The following is an 18,262-nucleotide window of genomic DNA, read 5'->3' on the forward strand; positions in this document are numbered from 1 at the left end:
ATTGACTCTCCAATAAGAAAGATGTACTTAGGTGAAGTAGTGTTAAATGAGCAGATCAGTCCTATGGGCAGCTTAATCCGAAGTGGAGCAAGAAGTGAATTGTGTGTCACAACCAGGTTCAAGGCACACAAGCTGTCACATTATTTTAAAAATTTATAATCCACCACGTCTTATTAACAGTAACTCAAAAAGCAAACCAATAATCCTTAAACAGATGCAGAGTATGGGAAGGAGTGTGGTTCTATTTCCAGCAAGGCAGCGTAGAACCATGCAAGCAGTTGTACGAATTCAGAGTATATTTTTTTGAAAGACCACTGGGGGTTTAACTGAGGGCACACCCAGATTACTCCAGTTTTGAAGTGCTGCCTGAGATTAAAGTTGTTTCTGCATGAAATGGCCCCTTCTGCCACTACCACCTGATCTGCACAATTGATGAGAACCAGAATAGGCTGTTCAATCTTGTCTGATCTTGGAAGCTAAGCAGGGTCAGGCCTGGTTAGTACTTGGATGGGAGACCGCCTGGGAATACTGGGTGCTGTAGGCTTATACCATAGTCTTTCGAGACTGAAGGTTGCCAACCATTGTTCAATCCATACAGCAGACTTCTCATGGTGGCTTCCTGATGTTGATGTTCCCCCCTTCCGAAGTTCCTTCCAACAGCAGCTTCTTTCTGAAGGCTTCTGTGTGTGGCCAAGGGGTAGAGGGAGGGAGGGAGGGAGAAAGAGCCAAGCCCTCTTGCTTTCCCTCCCTCTATGTGTAGATATATGTATATATACAGACCCACACATATATTATTCCAAGGGTGAGAAATGAAAATGTCTTTTCTTTGACTTCATTACTGGCTTTTATTACAACCATTCTGCTAGATGGGCTCATGTAGTGGCAAATTTAACTCCTACAAATTCAAAGTATTTATTTGCACCAAAGTCGCTTTATTTCTGATTTTATGGGCATTAATTCATTCTCTGAAAACTTGCTGGAATGAGAAACAGGAATAAAGAGCTTTCTAATTTAGGCCCAGAGCTATTTTTCTTCCAGCACTTGTGCATAATATACAGAACAACAGTTTTATTATATAGGTTTCATTTCAGGAAGGCCTACTGAGCTGAATAAAATAGAAACTAGAGGAAAAGTATGCCAACTCAGAAGAAATAGGAAAAGGCAGCTGAGGTTGGCTGCCCAGGCAGAAATCTGTAAGCTAGTTTTGCACTAAATGCTTGTGGATGTCCAATCAATTGTGCAAGACATATGCTGAAGGCCCATTGTGCGTTGCCTGAACACTGATGTTCCACTAAACTAAATGAGAGCTGGTATCATGGAGTGACACAGGACCAAATCCTAACCAACTTTCCAGTGCTGGTATAGCAGTGCCAAAGGGGCATGTGCTGCATCCTGCAGTTGGGTGGCACTCACTGAGGCCTCCTCAAAGTAAGGGAATGTTTGTTCCCCTACCTTGCAGCTGCATTGCCCTTATATTGGTTCTGGAAAGTGGGTTAGGATTGTACCCTAAGAGACTGAGCTACAAACCAGGCCTTCCACACTCTGAATCTCGCCTCTGCTCTGAACTCACTAGGTAGTCTTAGGGAAACCTCTTAGCTCCCGCAGCTGCAAAAGGACAAACAGTATTATAGTATTATAGAGATGATAGTATTTGGTCACCTTACAAGGCCATTGTGAGACACAAGATAATACATGTGACAGCACAATCCTATCTTGCGCTGGAACAGGTACGCCAGGAGGTTTGTGTTATATCCAGCAACTCTTCCCCTTACCCTAGGTAAGCCACTGCAGCCCCTATGGGTCTCCTTGGACTTGTGCCACCTCAGGAGTGGCTTGAAGCCACTCTGTACTGCTTGGGAACGGGTTGGGATCCGGCATAACTGCCAGATTCCGGCCCTGCCTCCTGCTCCCCACCTGCCCACCCCCGGGACCGCCCTCCGCCTGTCCTCCCCCTGCCCCAGAATGCCTCCCTCCCACCTCCTCCTCACCCACCCCAGAGCTCAGCCAACACAAGGCTTCTTCTGCAAGCCGCCATGGACACTTGATGCAGCCTCCATGTGCCAGCACACCTCCATGCACTGGCACGGCTTGCTCCCAAGGAGGCACAAATGTGCTTTACTCATGGTTTGCACCCTGAATCGCTTTGTACATGCAGAAAGCGCTATATAATGTATTATTATTAAATTGCAGGGTTGGGTAAAGCAGACTAGCATCACTGCTCCTGCAATGACTTCATCAGTATTTACATGTTGCTTGAATTGGTGACAGTGTATACTGTCACTATTATTTCAGTTTATTCCTTATTTAAAAGGTGTGAAATTGTTTTGGCCAGCCCTCTAATCTGGAAGATCTGATGTTTGTAAAAGGAGCATTTGGAAATAAATGTCCAAATCCTCCACCAAAATAGCCCTGCCAAATCAACTGAATGAGGACACAATTCAACTTTCCAGCACTGACATAGCTGTGCCAAGGTAGCATCCTTGGCACTGCATCCTGCAGTGAGAAGGCAGTCAAGGAGGCCTCCTCAAGGTAAGGGCTTGTTTGTTATCTTACCTTGGGGCTGCATTGCAGCTAGGTCAGTGCTGGAAAGTTGGTTAGGTTTGCACCCTGAAAGCTCCAAAGTACTATAAGTAACAGGCACCACCTAGATAAAGCTATAGGTACATAAGTCACAAGAAGGTTTTGGTGAAATTTAAGCATGCTTCATTTTCCCTAGATTGGGTACACTTAATAATTTCTGCAGTGCAATAGTTACTAGGAATTATGTCCCCCTTAACTGTGGAACATACTTCTGTGCAAGCACACTTGGGATCATTCTGCACAAATGCCAACTTCTGTTAGCACAGGGGTGCCCAAACCCCGGCCCTGGGCCACTTGCAGCCCTCAGGGGCTTCCAATCCGGCCTACAGGGAGCCCCCAGTCTCCAATGAGCCTCTGGCCCTCCAGAGACTTGCTGGAGCCCATGCTGGCCTGACACAGCTGCTCTCAGTGTGAAGGTGACTGTTTGATTGCTTGTTTGAGCTGTGGGACTAGGGTTCCCTCCACTGCTTGCTGTTTCATATCTGTGATGCAGCAGTGGCAGCGAAGGAAAGGTCAGCCTTGCTTTGTGCAAGACCTTTTATAGGCCTGAGCTACTGCAAAACCTTCATTCGTTCATATAAGTTCCATCTCTAATAAATTCATTTATGTAAATTTATTCAAATTTGAAATGTAAATTCTTTTTTTCTTGGCCCCCAGCACAGTGTCAGAGAGATGATGTGGCCCTCCTGCCAAAATGTTTGGACACCCCTGTGTTAGCAGAACAGCATGCAAGTGTTTGAATGACAATGACCATATTTGTCAAGCAGGACCAACACAGCAGGTTCTTGGCTTAAGTACACTAAAATGTGGTGACACAGAGAAGTGTTCACTTGTTCACACAGGCATTCCTGCCAATTCTCTGCCTTTTAGTGTGATGTCACACTGAATGCTTCCAGGCAGGTGAACACTCAGAAAATCTGCTGAGCACTACACACTGCCCTCTAGTGTGCTGTTATCCCCATGATACATCCCAAGATAATTCAGAAACAGTTTGTGCAGTTCTGCACCTCATCTGCTTGTTGTCCTTGATGTCTCCACTTCTGGGTCTTATCCCAAGGAACTCCGGGCTCAATCCTATCCAATTTTCCAGTGCTGGTGCAGTTGTGCCAGTGGAGTGTTACCTGCATCAGGTAGTGGAGGGGCTGTCACTGGGGCCTTCTCAAGGTATGGGAACAAGTGTCCCCTTATCACGGGACTGCATTGTGGCTACACCAGACCTGGAAAGTTGGATAGGAATGGGCCCTCCATATCCTCACTAAAGAGGTACTAACTATCGTGCAGTGTTTTTTTGCAGTGTGTGGACAGACATATCAAGGACCGTTGTCTCCTGAGCTTTGTGGCAAGTAGATGTGTGCAATTTGCCATCTGAAATAACAAGACTATGCACCAATTCCAGAGCAAAATATTATTTCTCCCTCCTGGCAACAGGAGGCCAGAAGTGAGACCAGACCAGGAAGATCCATCTGAAATGTTGTGTGGTTCTTGAAAGAGAGAACTTCCATGATTGTAAAAATACCCTTGAGGGATTTAGAAACTCCTGCCTATGTAAACCCCCTTGAATAAAGTCAGAGGAGTAATCCAATGACCAGAAAGGCGGTATATAAATACCTAGTTATTATTATTATTATAATATTTTCACAGGTTGCTTCACAGGTCACAACCCTCCTACACAGAGAACCACCAGGCATGAACATAGGTGTTTACCATAGCGTGTGAAGTGCAGCACAAATCTTTTTTACACTGTGTGAGTAAATGGATCAAGTAGCCTATGCATACAGCACTTGCATGATCAGGCAGTTGCCACATTTGGAGGTTGACTGTATGCCTTCAGTAGAAGCAAGGCAGGAAGAAAAATGAAGAGTCACTGCCTGTGTTATCTTCAGCTACAGTTCAGCCCATTTTCTTATAGCCTGTCACCAAAAACAGTCTGAGGATTCAATACAGTCCATACCTGCCTTCCTGATTTCTTTGTATGAAAGGCAGTTTGGTGCTGGAGCTTAGTATTGAGGTCGGTGATGGGGGACAGAGCACTGAGCAAAAGGTTGTACCTTGTTGAAAAGATAGCTGCATTTGCATTGTTGGTCTGAGCAGAAGACTTGCACCATGATTCTTCTTCACCTTTTTCTTGTCCCCACTTCATAATCAGAGGGCTGGTTTCAATGCGATTTACTATGCAACTAGGTTGCAGCACCCAGGGTAAGGGATGGAGTGGAATGCTCACAGTGCCTGCACATTTAGGCCCAGTCTGGGTGCTAAAGCACCATCTAAGGCCAGCCTATCATGAAACAATGTGAAATTAGCACATATAGCGGCACTGTTGGAGGGGTAGTAAATTGAGGAAATTCCAGCCTGTGTGTCTGCTGCCCTCTCCAGCCTTGTGCTCCAGGCCGCACTCTAATCTTTTTCCAGTTCACTGAGAGCAAATTGGAAGAAGATTTTGGGAGCGGGAGGCTCTTCCTCCCTCCAGGGCTGCTGAAGGAAGAAAGGGGAAGAAAATAAAAAGCCGTCATAGCTTCAGGTTGCCTCTCCCCACCACCCTATTGCACACAGGGAGGAACAGGTGATATGGACCCCACCCCTCTCTTCACTTATTTGAGGTCTTCATGCACCCTTCTTCATCCTCTGTGCTACTGCTGCCTCAAATGAACAGGAGTAGAGTATGCTGGGAACCCAGTATGTTCCACTCCTGTCCATCCAAAATGGATGCATGTCAATAGCTAGGTAAATGAATGGGAGGGGGCACCCCTTCCCTTTCCTTATCAACAAGGAGTATGCACACTCACTCAATCACTTGCCTGCCCCCTTGTTTTCACCACCAGTAGGTGGGCATACACACATGCATGCTCTGGGGTGGGGAAATTGGGGGAATTTAAGTGGTGGGCATGGGCTGCCCCTGACATCATCTAAAGCAAGCAACCATGAGACTTTGTTTAAAGCAGCACTTGTGTTGAATATCACTTCTGCATCTAGATGGCTTATTAATTTGACAACCAATTGCTTTTGGCAGAACCCAAGCTTATTTTATTTAATTGCCAAGTCAACTTCATGTTCCCCATCAATGGGACTGAAAGGTGGCCTAGAATTATTTCACATAAAATGAGAAAGCCAGCAAACTTTATCCTTTATTTACTTCATAAGCCAATCTGAAGGTCCTCCCTTCTTTTTTTCAGTTGTGATTCTGTATCAGATTTATAAAAAGGTGCATGGGTGAAATTACACCAAATCAGCACCTCTATATACAAGTGAAGACACACAACAATAAGTTGCAATGCATTGCTAGCTCCTAGCTGAAGTGACCTTATCTGGATTTCCAGCAACTGGCTGGGCGGGGGAAACATCATGCCTGATATATGGACTGATCAACCAATGCCATGTAAGTCCAGTTTCTTTTTCAAACAAGGGACAAAAAAAATCCCACCATTCCCCCTGATCCCAATCAGGAAGGCTGTGTGTCATAATTACAGCAGGTGTGCTTCCACAACAGGCTTACCATTGAAATTATGTGTGTATGCAGCCAAAGCTGAGTTCATTAGTCCAGTATTGAGTTGACCGACCCAGAATGAAAAATTATGCCAACCATACAGTGACGCTCAGTTTTCGAAAAGATAGTCACAAAAGGCAGTGTTTTTCCATTTCATCATTTATCAGAGCAACCACTGTAATTAGTATGGCAGCAGTCAACAAAGATGTGTGCAGAAAGGTGTGAATTGAAGGCACTATAGAAGATTAGGCAGAAGCCTGCTTTGTTTTTGCTAACGTATCAAAAAGAAACTTTTCACTAAATTAATATCTTAGAGCATGTCCTGTAGCACCACCTAGCAGGCTAATCGAAAAAGTCAGATGTGACTAGATTTTGCTTTCGTCTAATTTAACAGACAGAATGAATCATGTTTACATTATTCTAATATTGGAAGCTAGCTTGATTTTGAAATGAGTATTTGATTGGGATAGATAGATAGATAGATAGATAGATAGATAGATAGATAGATAGATAGATAGATAGATAGATAGATAGATAGATAGATAGATAGATAGATAGATAGATACTGTAATTGATATAGGAACAGCAATGCAGTTTCTTGTCAAGGCTCTGATTTTCTTCTGCATAAAATGTATGCAAAAGTTGAAAACACCTGATTCTGGAATGGCAGGCATGTTGTTTGTAAGTTGCAGGAAAAAAGCAGAAAAACAGACATTCTTACAGCAGATGTTCCAATTGCCCGTGATGAATTGGGGTCAGTCCCAAATTCAATAGTCCAGTTTGCGCTGATGTTTCTGGCCCCAATCCACAAATCTGTGAGCGAAGCAGCAGACTGAGTAATATCTCAACCAATCCTGTGTCTGCCAGTTCCCATTATACGTTACCATTTGTTTGTCACAGAAACATTCAATTACTAGTGCCATCATTCAGCAGACCGTATTATTCAAGACAAGCCTGGCTGAGCTGGCCACACAGAAGGCTGAATCCCTGGTCACCACCTTTCTTCCAAAAAAATTTTGTTTTAATTGTGCACACATCAGCCTGCCCATCCCTGGGCGTCGGGAGGAAGCAAGGGTTTAATATGGATATTTAGGATTTTTATGCTGATTACTGTTATAGCCCTGCATTTTTTATTGTTTGCTGTTGGTTTTCTGCTTTTCCTTGCTCTTGTCTTCTAATGAGATTTTTAGGTTGTTTACTGGTTTTAGAAGATCTTAATATTTATATTTTTATGATTTTTGTAAACAGCTTTGAATGCCCATTAGGACGCAATCCTCACTTGTGCTAGAACAGGCAGGAACAGGCAGGTTGACTGCCTGCAAAGTAGGTGAAGGCTGGGGCACAACTCAGACTAACGGGATTTTATTCCACTTACCCCATATCACCTGCCAGCCCGCCCAATGGGGCTACTCGTATTTTGTAGGTGCAAATACAAGCAGCCCGTGTAACACTGGTCAGGACAGGGGTTAGGTTCTGGCCTGTGCTGCCGCAGCTGGTCCCACCCCCATTCACAGCCCTATCCTCCTCATGGCCACCCTCTGCCCCGCCCAAAAACACCTCCTCCCTCCCTCTATTCCACCCTCCAGCCACCCTATCCAGCCCCCTGTGCTAGCCTGCCCGGATTGGCACAAACGTACATTATCTGGGTGCAAGTCTGGCACTGCTAGGCCAGTGCACAACCTTGCACTGGCTTGGCCTACTCCCAAATAGCCGCAAACTTGCTTTACATTCATGACACTTGGAAGTCATGAGATCGAGCTGGGATTGCTCTGTTAGAGAGATAAAGCAGGGTATAAATTGTACTTAAATAAATAATGTGGGGCCCACGGAGCTGAGCAACCGTTCGCCCCTTTCTCTTATCTCCAGCTGCCCTGTACACAGGCTCCTTGCTCTTCGCGGGTTGTTTAAAATGACCTGGAAGAGCAAAGTATGCTAGGTCTGGTCTTCTCTATCATTTTTAGCAGGACCCAGTCAGAGTGAGAAGGCTGTGTCCAGGGCAGCTGAAGCTGAAGGCAAAAGAAAGGGGTGGGAGGGTCTGCCTCTATCTCTGGCCCACTTGACTGCTTTCTTAGGCAGCCAGAGATCAGGGAGATGGAGATGTAACTGTAGCCCAGATCCTCCTCCTGCTTGCTTTGAATGGATTGGAAGGGGATCAGGGCATGGAATGGAGCACCTCTATCTATGGTATGATGGACAAGATAGCAGGAAGACGTGGGGTGTGGGTCCACTATTTTCTCCTCATTTTGGCTTTCCATTGAACTTGATACAAGGGATCAGGTTGCATCATCTGTGGGCCACCCCTGATTTGGGAACTGGCATAGTGGCTAAGACTCTGAGCTGTGAAATAGTTTCACCTCTGCCATGAATTCTCTATTGCGTGGTTCCCAAACTGTGAGCCACGGCTCCCCCAGGGAGCTACTAAATGCAGCCAGGGGAGCCACAGATTTGTCCCTTGAAGCTGCAAGTGACAGAAAAGAAAATGTGCAAATCTTGTTCATGTTCAGTGGAGTCACTAACAAGGTGCAGGGGGTAGCAGTTGCGCCAGGCAACAAGCTTTCGGAGGGCAACAAACTGAGCTTGACACTAGTGGTCAAAATTGTGAAAATCTTGGTGTGTACGAATAATACCATCATGTATGATTGGAGAGGTAATTTAAAGCAGAATGAAACAAACCTCACTGGAATACAATTCCATCAAAAGTTATTAACCAGAAAATAACACAACTGCCTTATGGAACAAAAAGTGGTCTTCTTTAACTCAAAACAGACTGATTGTTCTAAGAGCCAATGAGATGTTATTATGATACAGCATGGAACCGATACGGTGTTAATATGAGTCAGCTCTCATTTCCATGTATCATGATACAGTTACCCTTGCTAACTGGGTAAAGAGGCACTTTTTCAAGTGGTGCTCCTCTTATATTTAGCAGGGGGAGAATAACTGTCCCTCTTCACCCCAGAACAGTGTCTCTAAACAACAAGGGGCACACCTTTTATTTATTTACTTAATTAAATTTGATTTTGTCATGGGAGGGGGCTACAAAATCTTCTTTGGCTCTAGGTAGAAGCTAGATGCCTTAGCTATGCCACTGGCTAGGGGAGGTGGCAGAGCAAGTGAGTAGTGTGCTGCTGGGGGGAGGAGGTGGGTCTCCCCTGATATTCACTTTTTTTTAAAGCCCGGACGTGACATCACTTCCAGTTGTGACATCACTTCCGGGGCATCATTTTGAGTTCTGCACTGGTTACACGATCATTAGCTATGCCACTTTTCATATTTTCAAGATCTGGGACAGCCAAATTACCATGCTGGGAGAGCCTGATTATTGCAGGTGCTTCCCTTTCAGCAGCATCATTTCTGCATCACTCTGTGGCTCAACAGTTGAGAGGTGCTCTGTGAAGTGCGCCTCAGCAAATGTGGTGCTGCAGGAAGGGTAGCGCACATGATAATTGGGGTCTCCCAGCATCTCAGCAGTGTCCCCCTCTCATTCCCTGCTTGGTCCCCTATAGCATTTCTTGCCTTCTAAGCCTTCCATTTCTAGAAGTGACCAAAAAGAAAAATTTACTCCTGCTCATATTATAAAATACAGGTATATGCACATGGATAGCTGCGTACTTTAGACTAGCAGAAAGAGAGAGAACATACAAGTTCCCAAAGATAAATATTATCAAAGATGCACAGAAGTGTTTAAGAGTGTGGGAGAAATAGCATGAGTAGTCTTGCTATACTTTCCAAGCGTTGGATGAGCACTCAACTGTTGGTGTTGCACAGTTTGAGCATACGTTTGCAGAGTTTGGTTTGAATGGGCAAATAATATGACACAGATATTCTCAAAATAGTACAGGGCACAGGGAGGGAAGTTGCAGCATCTCTCACTGATGGCATCACAGATTATAGCTGCCTGTGACTTTCAGATGAGCCACCACACACCAAAGGACAACAGAAGCGCAACTTCAAGGGAAGACACACAGACTGTGCAGAGTGACAAATGCACATTTAACAGGCAAAAAAGAAAAAAAATATTTTCCTGACTCAGATGAAAGAAACAGCCTTTTGATTCTGTTGTGAGGCTAGAAGCTTTTGCCCCTTCTTCTTTGTTATGAATACCTGAACCATGAATACCACAACCATACCATGTTTCTTTATTATGCATACCATAACAAAGCAGAAGGGCTTGAGAAGGGCTGCACAGGGAGACTCTCACACAATGCCTGGGAGATTCTCCCAGAGTTGCCATGATAAATGGATGTTCTATCCCTCCAAGATGCCTTGTGGTTTGCACAGCTGCCCATGGTAGGCTGGCACAGGCAGATTTTTCCAGCCAGCATCTCCGGCCAACTCAGCAGCTGCCTCTGGCTTTCATTTTCTTAGCCCAAAGGCGCAGTTAAATCAAACACTACATATGTCTGCAGCGGCTTGACAGAAACACTGAGGTATGGGATTGGGGAAACCTTTCTATGGATCATGAAGAGATCAAATGGCATGTGTGTTTAAAACAATTTTTATTTTTGTTTTTTATTGTTTTTAATGTTTTTATATGTATATTGTGTTTTTAATGTTTTTAATTGTGAGCTGCCTTGAGTGTCCTCATGGGATAGAAAGGTGGGATATAAATCTCTTAAATAAATAATAAAATAAATAATGAAACATTCATACCTAGCAGGGTGACCAGATACAATGGAGGACAGAATTCCTATACCAGGGGTGTCAAACTCATTTCACGCCAAGGGCCGAGCAGCATTCATGATGCCCGCTGAGGGCTGGAATTGATGCCATTAGGAAGAAAGTGATGTCATTAAACAGGTCATAACCAAAAATAAGCACTTTTTCTCACTTAGGAACTGATTAGCTGCAAATGACAGAAGACAAAATACGCAAATCTTGATGAAATTTCAAGATATGGGAGAGCCCAATTTTCACATGGACTGCACTTTCAGCAGTAATACCGCAGCGCTGCTCAGCAGCTGAGAGCCTGAGGGCCGGATGAATAGCTTCCAGGGGCTGCATCAGGTCCCCAGGCCTTATGTTTGACATCCCTGGCCTAGACCTTTAACCACTGTATAGCAGAGGGAATGTTGGCAGGTGCAGCTTTAAAACCCTTCCAAGCTGAACCACACCTGCCAATATTCCTATAGGTAGAGGCTCTCTGTCCTCCACTGGATCTGGTCACCCTGAATCTATACCCCACTTTTCCAAGAGCTCAGGGTGTAGGAGACATAAAGAGACCAACAGTGCCATCCTAGGCATGTCTACTCAGATGTAAGTTGCACTGAGTTCCGTGGGACTCCCAGGTAAGAACATAAGAACAGCCCCACTGGATCAGGCCATAGGCCCATCTAGTCCAGCTTCCTGTATCTCACAGCGGCCCACCAAATGCCCCAGGGAGCACACCAGATAACAAGAGACCTCATCCTGGTGCCCTCCCTTGCATCTGGCATTCTGACATAACCCATTTCTAAAATCAGGAGGTTGCGCATACACATCATGGCTTGTACCCCATAATGGATTTTTCCTCCAGAAACTTGTCCAATCCCCTTTTAAAGGCATCCAGGCTAGACGCCATCACCACATCCTGTGGCAAGGAGTTCCACAGACCAACCACACGCTGAGTAAAGAAATATTTTCTTTTGTCTTTTCTAACTCTCCCAACACTCAATTTGAGTGGATGTCCCCTGGTTCTGGTGCTATGTGAGAGTGTAAAGAGCATCTCCCTATCCATCCTGTCCATCCCCTGCATAATTTTGTATGTCTCAATCATGTCCCCCCTCAGGCGTCTCTTTTCTAGGCTGAAGAGGCCCAAACGCCGTAGCCTTTCCTCATAAGGAAGGTGCCCCAGCCCCGTAATCATCTTAGTCACTCTCTTTTGCACCTTCTCCAGTTCCACTATGTCTTTTTTGAGATGCGGCGACCAGAACTGGACACAATACTCCAGGTGTGGCCTTACCATAGATTTGTACAATGGCATTATAATATTAGCTGCTTTGTTCTCAATACCCTTCCTAATGATCCCAAGCATAGAATTGGCCTTCTTCACTGCTGCCGCACATTGGGTCGACACTTTCATCGACCTGTCCACTACCACCCCAAGATCTCTCTCCTGATCTGTCACAGACAGCTCAGAACCCATCAGCCTATATCTAAAGTTTTGATTTTTTGCCCCAATGTGCATGACTTTACACTTACTGACATTGAAGCGCATCTGCCACTTTGCTGCCCATTCTGCAAGTCTGGAGAGATCCTTCTGGAGCTCCTCACAATCACTTCTGGTCTTCACCACTCGGAAAAGTTTGGTGTCGTCCGGAAACTTTGCAACCTCACTGCTCAACCCTGTCTCCAGGTCATTTATGAAGAGGTTGAAAAGCACCGGTCCCAGGACAGATCCTTGGGGCACACCGCTTTTCACCTCTCTCCATTGTGAAAATTGCCCATTGACACCCACTCTCTGCTTCCTGGCCTCCAACCAGTTCTCAATCCATGAGAGGACCTGTCCTCTAATTCCCTGACTGTGGAGTTTTTTCAGTAGCCTTTGGTGAGGGACCGTGTCAAACGCCTTCTGAAAGTCCAGATATATATATCCACGGGTTCTCCCACATCCACATGCCTGTTGACCTTTTCAAAGAATTCTATAAGGTTCATGAGGCAAGACTTACCCTTACAGATGCCATGCTGATTCTCCCTCAGCAAGGCCTGTTCGTCTATGTGTTTTGAGATTCTATCTTTGATGAGGCATTCCACCATCTTACCAGGTATGGATGTTAGGCTGATGTTAGGTAGCCGTGTTGCAGTCTTGCAGCACAATTCTCTGCAAGAATTGAGTCCCACTGCCTTCAGTGGGGCTTACTCCCAGGAAAGTGTGCATAGAATTGCAGCCGAAAAGGGCAAGAAAAACCACAGTAGGGCCAAAGGATGACCTTTATTTTATTTAGAGTTTTGCAACATGATGTCTCCTGGTCTTTTGCCAGATGCACTCTCTTTCTCTCCTCCTCCTCCATCTTCCAGAGGGGTCCGGCCAGGGGCCAGCAAAAGAGCATGAAGAGAGCAGAAGCAAAAAGACACTGAAAAGGTCCCAGCAAGCCTGAGGGCGCCCAGCTCTTTTGGAGCAGAAGGACTCTTCGTCGCCAAGGCAACGCCTGCAGCCCGTGCGCCCTCCTCCTCTCCCCGCCTGCCTGCCTGCCTGCTTGTCACTTTCTCTCCTGGCGCGAGGCTTTCACAGCCTGCTTTACGGCACCCACGTGCGCTTCTCTCTGCTGGGATAATAGCTGGAGCTGCTGCAGCAAGGTGGAGTCTGGCTGGGTAGGTACGATGAGTTGTTGAAGGAAGCGTGGCTCTTTTTGTAGTGCAGGAGATCTGTGTCTTTGTGTGTCCCCAGTGCAAAAAAAAGGGGTGAAGGCTGGAGCTGCTTGCTTTGAGCTCTCTGGCTGCCACGCTCTCCACACTTACCTGGGAGTAAGCCCCATTGGCTATAGTGGGACTTACTTCTGAGTAGGCATGCTCAGGATTGGGCTCTTTGTCTGTCAAGATTCGAGTTTGGAGCTGTGCTTTGCTCCATGACAGCCCCATCCTGTGCGTGTCTACTCAGAAGTAAGTCCCAATGGGACTTACTCCCAGGAAAGTGTGGATAGGATTGGGCTGTGAGGCAGCAATCCTGTGGGAATTTTCCTGGGAGTAAAATCCACTGAAAACAATGGGATGTGCTTCTGAGTAGGCATTGCATGGGCTTGCACTGTCAGAAATGTAAATATTGTTGGAAAAGTTTGTAGAGCAAGTAAAGTGGGGGAGGGAAGAGGCAAGGGTAAATTCTGATACAAATAGATACACGGTAATTCAGTTGGGGGGCTCTAGCTTCTTCACAGTTGGGGGGCTCTAGCTTTCTACACAAATTCTGTGATCTGCAATTGTATACATTTACTTGTTGCCCAGCTGCTTGACTTGTCAGTCTGTATACTTCCTGTATTTCAAAACAGGACAGGCATCCTGGTGCTGGGAGTAAAATCCCAGTACTGATATTGTAGGAGCATAACACCAGGCTTGTGGAGATGTAATAGAAAATATTTAGAATATCGGTGTTATGTTAAATATTGTAATTTAACAATATTTTGTTAACACTGTATTGTAATAGCGTAATTTAACAATACGCTAAATATTGTAATAGAGCAGGGGTGGGTAAACTTTCAATTTTAGGGATCCTGAACTTTTAACAACTGTGTAGGAGAGAGAATTTAAGCAGGTGCAGCTTGTCATCTGTGAGACTGAAACTCCCTCTTCTATACAATTGTTAAAGATCCAAGATCCCTAAAGTTGAAAGTCAGCTCACCCCTGTAATAGGGGGAAGGAACAGAGGGATAGTAATGGTGTATGGAGGCTGTGGGGCTTGAGCAGTGGAGAGAAATGCCATCCTTTGACCCTGCATGGCTAACTTCAATTTGCAGCCTGCTTTTTCATTTGTTTTGCAGGCATGGAAGTATAGAAATATTATCTCTTTCATACCCTTCTCTATAAAGATGGATTGCCAATTGCAGCTACATCTGATTTTAAGCAAGGAAAACAGATATTAAAAAAAAACACTTAAGTGACAATAAATATCATTCTTGATTTTGGGTGAAACATTGCATGATCACAGGCCTGATCTGTATCAGGGCCCCCACAGATGCCATTTCCCTCAGTACAGAAGCCTCTGTTGGCACCAATGAGAGTTTTCCAGCCAGGGGAAATAACAGCCCCAGGAGCCCCAATCCAGATCAATGAAGAGAAAGAGTTAAAGTTTCCTTTCACTATGACTTTCTTCTCTGTGTGGTTTACCCCTGTATGGGTGACTTTTACGAATACAGAAAAAAAGGATGCAAAGGCCAAACTATGTGCTTAATGTAACATTAAACTGTTCCCTACTCCCTAGTAAGAGTGCATAGGATTTCACCTCATTGGTTTATGAAGCCAAAAAATGTTTTGCTGCTTATCTTGTTATTTATAAATTATCCCATGATATCAGATTGTGATGGATTATGATGGATTTAGAGGGGGCCAGGCCATTGCAAGATAGCATAAACTGTATGCCAGTGCTGCAAAATGTGTGCATAAATATGTGCTCAGGGGGACAGCAGAAATGCACCAGCAAGCCCCATCATGCTACAAAGCCCTGTTCTCTATGCCCACCGCATAGCACCTGGTGTTCCAGATCACAGAGAGGGTTTCTTTCTATGTATAGCATTTGTTGCTGCAGATGTAAATGTGGGAACAAGACTTCAGAGCATGTTGATGCAGTGCTCCCAAGTTCCCAAAGATAAATATTATCAAAGATGCACAGAAGTGTTTAAGAGTGTGGGAGAAATAGCATGTCATGTGTGGGATCAACTGCATGTTGATGCAGTGCTAGCACACGTGCTCCCTCCAACCAGGTTTCTGTCTGCACATGTTTGTGCACATCTGCATGGGGCTGTAGTCTGGTTAGGGCTGTATCAGACAACCTCTCTGACCAGACCCACAAGATAGTATTGTTCCCAACATGTTCTTATCATGGCTCTCCCCTTCGTTTCCAGGAAGTTTCTTTAATCACATGAGAGGGAGTGGTTCATCTGAATTGACCCTCTACATACACTTCTAAACCAGTGCATATAATGGGCCAGCTAGGATGACCTGCACCCCAACATGATTAAGGGAAGCAAATGGAGGGACCAGGACAGGTGGGCATTAATTGCATGTGGCCTGTCAGTCAGGGAAATTATTGTCTGATTCAACCCCTGGTCAGGAGGTGGTTGTGGTAGATAGTGGCAGTTTGCCTAATCCTGAAATTCAATTGTGGCTATGTATTTTGGTGTCTAGAATACATAATTTAGGATCAGAAAAACATTCCTGGCTTTCTGGGATGTCTTTGATCCACTTCCAGCTCTCTCATGTCCTGTCTGAGATGGGAGCCGGGATGTCCAAAGAAGAGAATGCCTCTTGAAAGATGGAGTTAGCATCCTGCTTTATTAAAGTTCTGAGATAGTGGCTCTCTAGTGTGAAGATTGGTTTTTGAAAATATATCAATTGCTCTTATACAGTTTGTATTTTGCTAAGCTGAAGAAGGAATAAGACTCCTAAGAATAAAGAACCACTGTGATATTAGGAGGGGGGGGAGAGTCAACTGGGAATAGTTTAAAGAGAGTGTGACTTGGAGAATCTGGCTGTTTGGAGAAACAAATATCAGTGTTTGGAGAGAAGCCAGAATGCAAGACTGATTTGTAGCAGAATGCTGTATATGTTTACTCAGAAGCAAATCTGAGTTCAGAGCAGTTCAGTTACAAGTATGTGTGCATAGGATTGCAAGCCTAAGAGTCCTATCCTATGCATGTTTACTGAGAAGCAAGTTCCATGGAGTTAAATGGAATTATCTTTCAAGATTATGGCAATGGTTGACTCATTTGGAGACTGCCTATCAATCTGCTTTGTAATGCCCAATAATGTTTAGATGACTGAAGTCTTCATTATAATCTTTTACCATCCTTTGCTATAGTCACCTAAGACTATGGAGCAGGCATTTTCAACCACTGTGCCGTGGCATACTGGTGTGCTGTGAATGGTCTGCAGGTGTGCCGCAGGAGTCTGGTTGAGGGTCATTTATTAGTAGGTCATTGGGGGTTATGAGCCCCCCAGCAACAGCATGGTGTGCCTTGTCAATTGTCAAAAAATATCAATTTAAAATTGTATTTACAATTCTAAAATTGTATTTACAATTTAAAATTGTAAATACAATTTTAGAATCTTTTCAGTGTGCCATGAGACAAAAAAGGTTGAAAATCACTGCTGTGGAGTCAGTGTGCTTCTCCTCTACTTATTTAACATAATGATCGGAAGAAAATTCAAAAAGGAAATTGATTCTTGTGTTCAGATATTTTAATTCCTTCTTTTTCTGTTGCCAACAGGCTGGATGTGACTATGGCGATTCGGCTTATATGGAAGGCAGTGGCCATGGTGGAGAGGCACAGGACAGGTTTTCTGACCATTTCCTGTACTGGACTCTTTGGCGCTAACCTTGCTTTTCACATCTTACCTCAAGAGACATTCAGACCATTGTATCAGGCCTGGACTAAAGGGCAACCAATGGAGCTATCAGAGAGATTACAGAACCTCTTCCATGATATCCTCAGTGAAGTTGGAGCAAAGTCAGCAAGTTGTTACCAAGCTTTTCTGACCTTCAGCTTCCATCCAGTGAGTGCTGGCCTTCCATGGTTGCCTGCAGGCTGTGTTGTGGGTATCCCTGTCAGTTTCAGTGGTGCAAGTGAAGACAAGTATGGGATTGTCAACCACGTTGTTATGATTGAAGGCAAAGAAGTAGACTGGGAAAGCACAGAAGGCCTGGCCTTGAAGGAAGCTTTGACCCTTTCTCCAAAGGCTCAGAAATTTGCTATTGCACGAGAAGTCATGTACTTACAAAACAATAGCCCGTTAGGACGTGCAGCAGTTGCCCCTATTTGTCTAGCTGGAACTTACATTTCTGGGGTAGCTATAAAGCAGCTCCTGGGGTTGTACTCTGGCCCAGTGGTATTACGAGGCATTTACAACATAGTTGTGATGGCAGTTGGATTTGTGGGCTATTGTCTGTCCTACGACACAGTGAGTCAGGCAATAGATTACAAGGCAGACAGAAATGCAGCTACCATTTCTGCTGACTTTGCCAGAGGTGGGGTGGAGTTCTATAATAAAATCTTGTTCCAGAACAAGATTCTCCGTATGCTCATGGGTAAACGAGGGGAGAAGATATACGCACCAAGTGGTAATCTTTTTCCCAGATACTGGTTCAGATTAAAACATGCGCCATATACTTCCAGAAGGGACTTGATTATCAATATTTCAAAGGTGCCCCAGGCATAGAGAGGGCAGGATTGAATTTTAAACTTGTAAATTATGTATTCTCTTTGGAATGCTACAGCCTGTTTTCCCTTTTTGTACATTTCATTAGTGTGTTTCTGTTTTGGGGAAGAAAGAGATTTTTTTTTTTAAGTTCCATCGCCACTGGGTGCCTGTGTCTTAAAAAATTAAAGCCTTGCTTGAAAGATTCTGGGTCCTACATACCTCTAAAATCCATCTTAAAACTCAGAGAGAGTGTCACTTGCCAAGCACACAGCTGGAAGAGCTGGCATTCTCTGTGTTTTGCATATTATTTTGAAAGAATGAAAAAAGCTCAAAGCAGCTCACAGAATGTCATGACCTTATAAAGAGAGGATGGTC

The 18,262-nt window shown here is 44.7% G+C and overlaps 1 protein-coding gene across 1 annotated transcript; it reads left to right on the forward strand.

The window, feature by feature from the left end:
• The first annotated feature begins 13,300 nt into the window (after nucleotides 1–13,300).
• Nucleotides 13,301–18,049, forward strand: TMEM177 (transmembrane protein 177). Its single transcript, XM_066634725.1, has 2 exons — nucleotides 13,301–13,351; nucleotides 16,957–18,049. Exon 2 carries the CDS (start codon nucleotides 16,970–16,972, stop codon nucleotides 17,903–17,905), a length of 936 nt encoding a protein of 311 aa, XP_066490822.1. The 5' UTR covers nucleotides 13,301–13,351; nucleotides 16,957–16,969; the 3' UTR covers nucleotides 17,906–18,049.
• Nucleotides 18,050–18,262: the final 213 nt, after the last annotated feature.

This window comes from Tiliqua scincoides, chromosome 1 (assembly GCF_035046505.1).
Source record: "Tiliqua scincoides isolate rTilSci1 chromosome 1, rTilSci1.hap2, whole genome shotgun sequence".
NCBI lineage: Eukaryota > Metazoa > Chordata > Lepidosauria > Squamata > Scincidae > Tiliqua > Tiliqua scincoides.